This window comes from Rattus norvegicus, chromosome 2 (genome assembly GCF_021556685.1).
Source record: "Rattus norvegicus strain SHRSP/BbbUtx chromosome 2, alternate assembly SHRSP_T2T, whole genome shotgun sequence".
Taxonomy (NCBI): Eukaryota; Metazoa; Chordata; class Mammalia; order Rodentia; family Muridae; genus Rattus; species Rattus norvegicus.
Window position 1 is genome coordinate 80,187,501 of NC_141535.1, and position 11,365 is coordinate 80,198,865.

Here is an 11,365-nt window from a genome sequence, read left to right on the forward strand (position 1 = left end):
TGAACTGAAATCACCCATAATGCACCTGGAAATTGCTTCCTGCCTGAGAAGGGAGGATTGTGCGTGTGCTTTAAGGACAGCCTAAGTCAGAACTGTCTCATTTCACTTGGTAAATCTTAAAAGTGACCCGTCCTCTTAAAGATAAGCTTAATTTTCTAATTATGGTAGGGTTCTGGCCGCCCACCAGTATTGAGAATGCAAAGGCTGTAGGTATAGACAGGCTTCCTTCAGAAAGCAAGCAATCGCTGCTTTCCTGTGAAACTGCAGAAGTCAGGGTCAGCTTTATCCAGCCAAGCGGCATGGTCTGAGAGACACAACTGATTTTATAGAATGAGGAGGAAATCACACAGCCTGGATGGCCCTAAAGCAGTCTGTGGATCACGACCCCTTTAAGAGTCAAACGACCCTTTCCAGAGGGCCTCCTATCAGACATCCTGCATATAAGATATTTACATTGCCAGTCATAAAAAGAGCAAAATTACGGTGATGAGGTAACAACAAAAATAAGTTTATGGTTGGGGGTCACCGCAACATGAGGAACTGTATTAAAGGGTCACAGCATTACGAAGGTCCAGAACCACTGCCTTAAACCATGATCTAATGGTTGGCACAGGGTGATGAGGCAGGCAAGGGTGTATTAAAATGAAAGGAAGCGGCAGCATCCCACCATGAACTGCTCGGCCAAGTCTCTGCTACAATCTTCCCAGCACTGTCTGTCATGTAACCAGGGCTAGGCCACCTCAGCTGCGAACACACTCCCTTTTGTAAGCGTCTCCTTCCCCTTTCTGATCATTTTCCTATTGATACGTCTGCCCTTCTTCTATCAGCACGGGTTAGGCTGCTCCTGCAGATAAGCCTCTGTCCCAATCACTAGTCTGCATTGGTTGAGGCTCCCAGGTAACCTCAGATGGAACTCACCTGAGGCAACCTCTGGAGGCAGGAAAGGGGCAGCATAGCACAGGACTGAGGTGGGGCTGGAGAAAGCTTCCCTGGGCTGGGCATATGACCTAAGGTCACTGGATGGGGGAGCTAGGCAAGGCAGGGAAACCACACCCCACTGAAGCCAGGCCTCTGTCTGGCTCTCACTACTCTCTCTCTCTCTCTCTGGCTTCACTCCTTCCTGACAGTAAGGAATCTCGAAGAGTCTCCGGGGTTGCTCAGCTCTGGCCCTCCTCTCTGCAGAACTGAACATCCTATAGAAAGGAAGTCTAGGCCTACTCTCTAAGAGAAATGCCTGGCACTCAGGAAGTGATTTTAGCTAAGGAACAGTGTGAAAGTCCATCCAGCCTCACAACTCAGGCACAGGAATTCTATCTGCCTCTGATCTTCCCTCAACTCTCCAACACTGGTGCCTAACTTTCCAGTCAGTGCATGGGATGGGCTGTCTGCATCATGTGTGCAAGTTCTGTGCCCTCAGAGCCAAGCAGGTCCCACTGCTCATCCCTGTGAGGTCTCGAGTGATTTACTTGCCCGTGTAGGTCCACTCTCGGGCCTTCATAATAGACTGCTATGTTCTAATGCACTCATTTGTGAGAACCGCTACTGAAGTTACACTCTCTCATGGTGGCCATCTCCTCAGTGATCAAAATCACTGGGGTCTGTTGCTAATGGCAACTAATCCTTCTGATTAGCTGTCCTTCCCAAAGGCTGCTGTTTATTCTGGAACTAGTGTGGGCTGACATTTAAAAAAAAATAATTGATAGGTGTACCATCTATTTTGAAACTACTTCATGGCTTGTCTTATTGGGAGGGAATATCTGTCCTGACAGTCGCTGGGTGAGAATTACGGGCCCATAGACAGGGAGTGGAACAGGAAAAGAAGGGCATGTCCTCTATGGAAAAGAAGGGCGTGTCCTCTATGGAACATTCCTAAGCAAAGGCCTCAGGAACAGGTTCAGTAACCAAGAATACTTTTGTACCAGTCAGTGTGACAGCTAAGCATCTCCCTGGAACACCCAACCACACCCTAGGACTTGACTGAGAAGTCAAGACCTGTCCCATGTGGGGCTCAATGTGACCCTACACGCAGACGAGCCATTAGCAGACGAGCCACTGGTCATCTCTTCCACCTTTACCTCTCCTTCACCATGCATTCATCCACGAATATACACCCATGTTCCTGCCCTCCAGAAAGAAGGCTAAGGCTTCAAGGGCCATTTTGTCTATGAGGCAGCACATACTCTGTAGTAGGACCACCTCCGGGGTTTTCCAGAAGCAGACTCTTGAGTCCCTCTGAAGTCAAATCTGTGTCCTGTCAAGATGATCGGGGACTTGCATGCACACGGATGTGTCAGGCCACAGTTAGGAGACAGTGTCAGGTTGGCTTTTCCCTGGGGCTGATTTACTGGGCTGTGCCTGTCCTTCATTTGACATTTCAATGTGATTTTAACAAACTGGCAGTGTTGGGAAACAGAGCACGAGGGCTTCCTCCATCCGTGGCCACTTCGGTCCTCTCAAACATACCAGACACCGGTTAAATGTCAAAGTTACTACGAGGAGAAATAAACCCAGACTAAGAGAAATGCCAGTGCCCGAGAGCTTCAACCATAGCTGAATGCTCTTCTGTTTTGCGCTCCTTCCCTTTGGGCATGCGAGGGGCTCAGTCAGCTTACAAGTAGAATGTTCTCTACAGCAGGAGCTATTCCTAACTGAAAAGGAACTTTTCTGAAATGGGGGGGAGGGATGCACCACTGTTTGTGAAGCCTCTTGGCAGGACACGACTCACCCCAATATTCTTGGGACTCTCCCAGAATTGGTCCTCAGAGTCCCATATCTGAGACATACATGAGTTCCAAGCATGTCAGAATGGCTGGTCCCCAAGGGTCCCTTCAGTCCACCCTGGCTCCCTCTGTCCTGCACAACTCCTACCCCCACCACATCCCTACTCCTACTTTGCTCATGTTCTTCCCTCAGTCTGGGACATTCTTCCATGACCTAGGTCACACTTTCTTCCAGCTCTCAACTCAAATGTCACTTGTCTGGCCCATTCCCAACCCCAGGCTCAGTAAGCCCACTCTCTGCAGGGCACATGATGTCCTTTCCCGGCTCTTGTCAGTTTGTGTTTGTGTCTGATGGCCTCTCTCCCTCCACTGCGAACATCTTAAGGACTAAGAGTGTATGTTCTCTTCCTGCCACCGGCCCAGGAGAGATGGCTAATAAATGCTGGCTGAAAGAGCCCACGCATCTGTCTGTCACCTCAGGATCCCGTACTTTGGTCTCCATGGTACAGACCACCAGCTTGCTCTGAATCTGTTCTCCCTCCCTTCACAGACGGAACACTGAAACTCAACTGGGACCATGGCTTCTCTCTCAGAGAAAAGGCTCATTGCGTCCTCTCCGGATGCTGGTGTAGCTGTACTCAGTGGACTCTGTGTGGGAGAGAATGTTCAACTTTCAAACAGAGTCATCCAGCCAGGCATAGTGGAGAGCACTTGAGAGGCGGAGGCAGGAGGGTCAGGAGTTGAAGGCCACTTTCAGCCACATAAAGAGACTGACATTAGCCTGAATTAAACAAAGACCCATCTCAAAACAGAGAGAGACAGAGAGACAGAGACACCAGAAAGGGCTCCTCAAAAGTGGCCGATTTCTTCTCACTCTTCTTCCTCTCTGGTAAGTGGAAGGGAGATGACTGAAGCTTCACAAAGTGACTATGGGCATGGAAGCCATGCTCCGTGTAGACACACAGTAGAAACAGAAGAAACAAACGGAAAGAAAAGGCCCTGGATTCCAGACACCATGGGACCCAGCCTAGCCCTGGGAGCTCCCTCTGTGCTCCAACAGAGAAAACAAACATACTCCTTCATTTGATACTCTCCTGCCACTCCAGGATAGGGGAATCTGGCCTGGTGGCCCCTTCTAGTTATGAACGCACACACGAAAAGCATGAGGCACCGTATGCCTCTCTTCCTTTAATTAGATGCCCCACCTAAATCCAGAGCAGAAGCGAGAGTATGGAGTGGTCACCTCACCAGCAGGAAGATTTTAACACAGTGGGACGAAGCGGGAACTTGGAGTACGGGCTGAGGGAGCTGAGTGTCCTGGACCTCAGCTTCCTCCCCATGAGGAGGTGTCGGGAGGCCAGTCTGTCACCTGAGGTCCCTTCCTTTCAGTAGGTTTGTGTGTTGTACAGCAGGGACAATCCTGTTGGCGCTCAGGGCACAGGATTTTAAACAGCTGTGAACTGACAGCCAAGCTCAAAACATCATTCAAAGAGAGCCCCACAGCATGGATACCCTGGGTGTGGACACGAGACCCATCCAATCTGGATAAATGTCAGCACAGCCTCGATCCTTGGAGGGGCAAGCACGGTTCTGCAGATCTGACTGACCATCCGTTGTGCTGAATGCATTAGTTCTGGTAAAGAGCCTCGTGCACAGAGAGAGGAGAGAGGGAAAGAAGAACTAAACGAGGGGTTCTGGTGAGGGCAGAGAAGAGGAACTGTCCTCGGTGACGTTTGTCTGGAAGGAGACACTGGGGTGTGAGAACACGAAGAGCAGGGGAGGGTAGGCAACTGTCTGCTATGGCAGACGTCAGCCAAATGCCCACACTTGAGTAAAACACAAAGTGGATGAACGTACCACGGATAAATGATGGTGGGAGAGCCTTTCGGGTGAACTGATGCTTACGTTCACACACAGCAGAACGGATTCCTGTGCCCAAGCTCCCACACAGACTCAGGTCCAAGACTGCACTGTTAAGTCCACTCATTCTATTTCCATGTCATTGTGAGCCTCCCACCCAACCCTCATCTACATTTGCAAACAACAAGCAGAAGGGCAGGGGCACCGAGCTGACACCACAGCCGGCCCGCAGGTGCTGTCTGCTCCTCCTCACTCTGTACCTCGTTTGGAGCTTGTGGCTGATGCAGTCAGCACTGGCTCCATCCACAGTTCTTCCACTTCCTCCTTCCTCCCTGCATCCTGCTCACTGCAGAGCATAACTCATCCAAGTGGCTGGTTCAGGGGCACTGTTTTCCTGTAACTTTACATAGCCTGAAGGCAAGCCGAGGTCTTCCTGTCACAGATCGTAAAAAAAGTTCTCTCAATGTAGCAGGTACTATCCTAAGATAGAGGAATGGGTTCTCTCAGCACCAGGCAGGAAGGGGTTTAGTTCACTTCTGCTAAACTTGGGAGACTAGGTACGAGGAGAGACCTAGCACTGACCTAGATGGCAAACCTAGTAAGCTTTCAACGGCCACCCACAGTCCCATGCCATTCAGAAACAGGCTTGTATACAAGAAGGTTGTCCTTCCTCTACAGAGGGCAATGAGCTCATCTCTGCAGTGATGGGACAGGGGAGGCTAGTTCCCCCCGCTCTTCCCCTCTCCAAGCACATGCGCTCGCACGTGTGTGTGTGTGTGTGTGTGTGTGTGTGTGTGTGTGTGTGTGTGAGAGAGAGAGAGAGAGAGTGTATGTGTGAGAGAGAGTGTGTTTGTGTGTGTGGGTGAAAGAGGCAGAGAGAGAGTGTGTGTGTTGTATGTAAAAGAGAGAGTGTGTGTGTGTGTGAGAGAGAGTGTATGTGTGAGAGAGAGTGTGTTTGTGTGTGTGTGTGAAAGAGGCAGATAGAGAAAGAGTGTGTGTGTTGTATGTAAAAGAGAGAGTGTGTGTGTGTGTGTGAGAGAGAGTGTGTGTGTTTGTGTGTGTGTGTCTGTGAAAGAGGCAGAAAGAGTGTGTGTGTTGTAAAAGAGAGAGAGTGTGTGAGAGAGAGTATATGTGTGTATGTGTGTGTGTGTGTGTGAGAGAGAGAGAGAGAGAGAGAGAGGAGAGAGAAAGCAAGAGAGTGCGAGAGAGAGAGAGAGAGCAAGAGAGAGTGTGTGAGAGTGTGTGGGTGTGAGTGTGTGTGTGTGTGTGAGAGAGAGAGAGAGAGAGGGTGTGTGTGTGAGAGAGAGACTGTGTATTTGAGTGAGAGAGAGTGTGTGTATGTATGTGTGTGTGTGTGTGAAAGAGAGAGAGAGTTCGTGTGTGGTGGGGGGGGGGGTGAGTGCAGGCCATAGGTTGACATCAGGTTCCTTTCTCAATCAAGCTCAGGGACTGGCTAGCCTGCATGCCTAGCAGGCTCCAGGGATCTTCCCACCTGTGCCTCCTCAGACAACACAGAACTGCCCCCAGCTTTTTAATGTGGGTGCATGGCAGCAGTCATCAACTGAGATTTCTTCCAGCTCCCTCAGCCCTTGACTTTCGATGAAACTCCTCTCTGTCCAAGCTTGGAGAGGGGTGTTTCCAGAGAAAATGCTGTGGTTAAAGACAACAACAAAAGACCTACTATGAAATGCATAATTTAGAAACATGTCGGCTATAATATTTTATGTCCTGCACTTCCTGGGATTTTTATTTCCTAGGGATCCTGGCAACAGTAACGACAGATGGTGTTTCTCCATCTCTCAGAGATAAACGTAAATTTTTACCATCTTTTTAATTTAAACACGATGCCACCTGTCTGTTGTTCCTCTGATCAAACTGGAAAGTTGTTTGTTATTTTTTTAAAATAGACTATATCTAGAACAGAGGAGTACTAGAAAAACAAGAACACACACACACACACACACACACACACACAGACACACACACACACAACTTTCCTGCTGATGTGTTAGAAACATCAGTCTTCCATGAAATCAATTGCAGTCAACTAAATGGACACGAGGATTCACTATATAGACCAGGCTGGCCTTGAACTCACAGAGATCCACCTGCCTCTGACTCCCCATGCTAGGATTAAAGGCACGCTATTATGCCAGGCATAGCTTCAATTTTGGAAAACAGATTATCTAAGTACCTGTCCATTCATTAGATGGGTCAAAGGGACAGGGGAGAAAGGAGAGCCTCTGGGTGAACACATTCGTCTGATAACTCCTGAAAGTTGGTGCTCTCAGGAGTTACACGGAAAGAATCATAGAGCTATGAGAAGTTGAGAAGAAAAAAAAAGTTTTATAGTTTCACTTTTCTTGAACACACAGCCTGTAAGTCACCCCAGTCAACACAACGGTATAAAAATGGCAGTCCAGGCTTTTCCCTGAGAACAGTTCCAGTGGCTGGAGAAGCCGTCGCTAGGAACTGAAGGGCCTGCTTAGGTAGATGCCAGGGCTGTTTCAGAAGACGACCAGGCAGATGAATGGTAAGAATCCGCCATAAGTAAAGACCAATGTTTGCCTCCTGGAGCTACATAGAACTGGAAGCCCTCCACACACCCACAATGGCCGCAGAATGAGAGCTGGAAGAATCACACAGAACTCTTCTGCCTCTGCTGCCAGCGTCTCCCTACGTAGCACCTAGAGAACACGAGTAAGTTCCCACCACTAGTGGGAAGAGACAGGCACTATTCTAGATGAGCCAGTCAGGACGCTCAACCCACCTGAGAGCCAGAGAAGTTCTCTCTGGTGAACCAAAGTCTATCAGGTAACCAAAAAGGACAGTTTCCATTAAGAACTACACCCGTAAAGAATCTCTACCTAGATAAAAACATAAGCTTAAAAAAATGCATGCCATTGGCTTATCATCCCATAGAAATAAGAGAAGTCTAAAAGCAAACAAATAGCAAAGCATGTCAACTATAGATCCTCAGTTTAAATGTGTGTGTGTGTGTGTGTGTGTGTGTGTGTGTGTGTGTGGTATATGTGGTGTGTCTGTGTATGTGGTGTGTGTATGTATGTATATGTGTGTGTATGTATTTGTATGTATATGTATGTGTGTGTGGTGTGTGTGTGTGTATGGTATGTGTGTATATGTGTGTTCGGTATGTGTATGTGTAGTGTGTGTGTATATGTGTGTTTGGTATGTGTATGTGGTATGTGTGTGTATGTGTGGTGTGTGTGTATATGTGTGTTTGGTATGTGTATGTGGTGTGTGTGTGTGTGTGTGTGTGTGTGTGTGTGTGTGTGTGTGTGAAATGCAGTCATGTTCCCTCCTAAGTCCTTAAACCATCTTTTTTCAAAGAGGGAAAACACTTCTCTCTCCATTAGAACCAGGACTTGGGACGCCCCCCAGTTAGTTATACTCCTCTGGACAGTTACTAACTGCCTGAGCACCCTGTTTACCAAGCAGCTCCCTGAGGCCAGAGACTTTGCAGGCACAAGTTCCAGTTTAAAAGCCCAGCCCCCATGGTCCCCGTGGAGGTAAAGTGTGCGCCCAGCCTGGGCATCACTCCATTCTCGGTTGATGTGTGTGGTTCACATCTGCCTCTCTCCATGAGCACAGACATGCTCACCTTCTGAGCTCGCCTACCTGCCCACAGACTGCTATGCTCACCATGGACACAGGGTGCCTAGCGTGGGCATGACACACCTGCTCCACACACAAGGTCAGTGACTGGTGAAGGGCTTGGGCATAAGGGGACCCAGGATATTCGGAATGCAGCTTTTAACTGGCAGAATAGTCTAGGTATGGGGTTGGGATCTAGGCTGGACAAGTTCACATTTAAAGCAGTTTTGTAGCCTAGGGATAAACGATATGCGGCTTCGTACCAGAAGGCAGGGATGGTAGTAATTACAGTAGCACTGAGCTCATGGAGCTCACCATGGGCCGTGAACAACCAGAGCAACTCTCTATATAATAAGTGCTCTAAGCCACGACGGAGACTAAAAAATATTGTCTTCATTTTCTATATTTTGGTTTAGCTTTAGAACATATTCCCTAGACAAAAACCTTATCCACAGCCACAACATCAGATAACGGAAAGCAAGGAAAGCAGGGCAGCTTCGGGTGTGGCTGCAATGCCAGACCTCATACTACTCCCCCCCTTCCACACTGGGCACTCTGTCTCTCAATCCCAACCCGGAGGGTCCACCGAGGAGCTGAGTAGCTCCTCAGAACACAGCTCAGGATGTGCACACCTCTATCAGACTTAGGGACAGTGTGGATGACAGCACAGCCATGCCTCAACCTTCCAACAGTTAAGGACCATGAAGCAAGGGAGCTGGAGGTGACTGTAGGGAAAACACAGTCGCCCTCAAACACAGAGGTCTGCCAAAGACAGCCAAAGGCCAGCCGATTTCACAGCACCATCATATCCTCACCATAGGTGATGGTGCATGCCTTCTCGGAGGTTTGGAGCACTGGATGAAACCACCCTCTAGATGGCTCAGCCCTGCCCAGTATTCTGACAGGGTCTGTCTAGTAATGCTGTGCACGGAGGTGTGTCCTGTGACTTTTTTTTCAACACTGGAACACATTTAATAGTTAAAAAGACTACCCCAACCCCTTCTCCACCCCCAACAGCTCTCTGGGGTTTTTTCTGTTTCTCTCTGGTTTCTGACAAGGCTTACTTATTATCTTAAAAGTGAATCTATGTCTCTCTTTTAGCAAAGAGTTAAGAGGTAGATGAAAAGGTGTCTCCATTTCAGCTTGAACAAGCAACTCAAAGACCACTGGGTCTACTTTGTTTTGTTGTTGTTGTTGTTGTTGTTGTTGTTGTTATTGTTGTTATTGTTGTTATTGTTTTGCTGTCTCCTTTTGTTTTGGCAAATAGAACCAGCAAAGACGGTCTTCCATGTTCCTAGGTCCTCAGCAGTAATTTCTGGAAGGGAAATGTTTCCCACAAGCTGATCCTTGAATCTCACTTTGTCCTGCAAATCTACAGCAGACCCTACAGATGGAAACAAACGAAAGGGCCCTCTCTCTCCCTGGGCTCAGAGCACTGACATGCCTTGGGCTTCGTGAGGAGAAAGGCAACTTTCTTGGTGGCGCTAATGTTAAGCCAAAGTAGTCATTCTCTGCAGTCTCCCAAACCAGCTCTTTCCAGCCTTGTCCTTACCTCTGTTTCCAACTTTCTTTTCTCTGCCAAACTCAGGGAAGAAAGGAACGAAATAAAAAATCTTCGACTGGATACACCCAAAGGAAATATTTGGCTAATTCTATAATAACCCGAGGTGCATAAAGGTTAAACAAATGAGTTCATTCTCTAAACTTCTGAGACTAGAGTAATTCAGTCACATACTGCTAGGCTGGGAGAGGCCTTTGGTATTAACTTGTCCAGCACTCATTTCACGAATGGCTGATGTCTCAAGTAGTTGATAACTCCTACCCAGATGCCAGAGCTCTTGTCCTGACTCCTAGAACGGTGTTGCTTCCACTACACTCGACACATTGCTGTGTCAGAAGCTCCTGCTAGGGCCGAGAATAACAATTCAGACACATTCCTGATGCCCAACGACCCTACTTACACACCCAAAGTGAAAACACACTCTGCTCAGATTCACTACTTGAGCTTTCTTTCTTTCCTTCTTTCTTTCTTTTTTTTTTTAAAGTCAAGAGTGTTCTCTGCGGTTTCCAACTCTGGTTGCTGAAAAGGTGTGGGCCACATCCTTTGCAAGGCGCGAACCCCGGTAACTTAGCTTACAACCTAGTTGGTTCTCTCCCCGAGGACACGGGCCGGCCGGCAGGTCCACGCGCCCGGGTGCTCGTGGACAGACCCGCCTCTCTCCGTTTGCCCGAGGCTCAAGTGCAACCCACTCACAGCCACCGGTGAGGTGTAGCCGTCCCCGCGCCACAAGCACCCCTCGCAGCTCTCGCCCTCTCTCGCCGCCACGACACCCTCCGGAGACTGTGCCCATCCCCGCACACACCTGAGGTGGTCCGAGAGCGCTCCCGCTCCCGCGGCGCGCTCCTCGTCGCCTTCATGCGGGCTGCGCACCTTCACCGCGCGCACCCTCTGCTACAGCCCGTTGCCCGGCTCGCTTCCCCGCAGCCGCAGTCCCGAACTCAGCTACCGTGACAGCCGTCTGTGCTCCCGCCCCGAGCGCAGACTGACGCGCTGCGTAGCCACTCAGAAGCTGGGGCGTGGTCTGGGGCGGCCCCTCGGCGCTAGGTTTTGGTGAAGGGAGCCAGGCGCAGGGGCGTGGAGAGCTCGGAAGTCTAGTGGACTGCTGCGGAGGCGGCGGTTTTACCCGGAGGGCTGCTCCTTCATGCTCACCCGGGGCGTTCCATCTTGTTCGGATCGGGAGTCTTCTCCGGAGCTCTGCACCAGAGCCAGTGAACTTGGTGAAGAGGCTGATGGGCCGAGGGACCGATGTCCCTTACCGTGACAGCTTGGTGCTTCGATTTCCTATTCACCACGGGACAAACCCACTCTCTCTGTGCCTGAGAGCGGGAGACTAGAATCCAGGAGCAGCTGAGCTCCAGGACCTGTTCCACTACGTGGAGCAGGGCTTCCTGGTCTTTCTCCGTGGGTCAGCACAACCGGCTAGTGCGTGCTTGGAACTGTTAATGGATGGAACAAAAGCATTCTTGACCAAGAGTGGTTCCATAAAGCAATTTAATTGTAAAACAACAACAACAACAAAACAAAAACACAAAAAACAGCTAACAGGAAAAGTCAACGACCCAACAAGAAAAATACAAGATTTCTTTGCTCCTGATTTCCTAATTTGACG

At 49.3% G+C, this 11,365-nt stretch overlaps 1 protein-coding gene across 15 annotated transcripts in view; it reads right to left on the reverse strand.

Annotated features, from left to right (window-relative positions):
- Otulinl (OTU deubiquitinase with linear linkage specificity like) overlaps positions 1-10,694 on the reverse strand; it is a 27,921-nt gene extending 17,227 nt beyond the window's left edge. For 14 of the 15 annotated variants that reach the window (XR_015662888.1, XR_015662887.1, XR_015662889.1 and 11 more), the window contains exon 1: positions 10,559-10,682. Coding sequence is in view for 2 of the 15 variants with exons in the window: in XM_087621823.1 (XP_087477949.1) it covers positions 10,559-10,613 (55 nt within the window). In the remaining 13 variants the exon portion in view is untranslated. 15 annotated transcript variants of the gene reach the window in all.
- Positions 10,695-11,365: the final 671 nt, after the last annotated feature.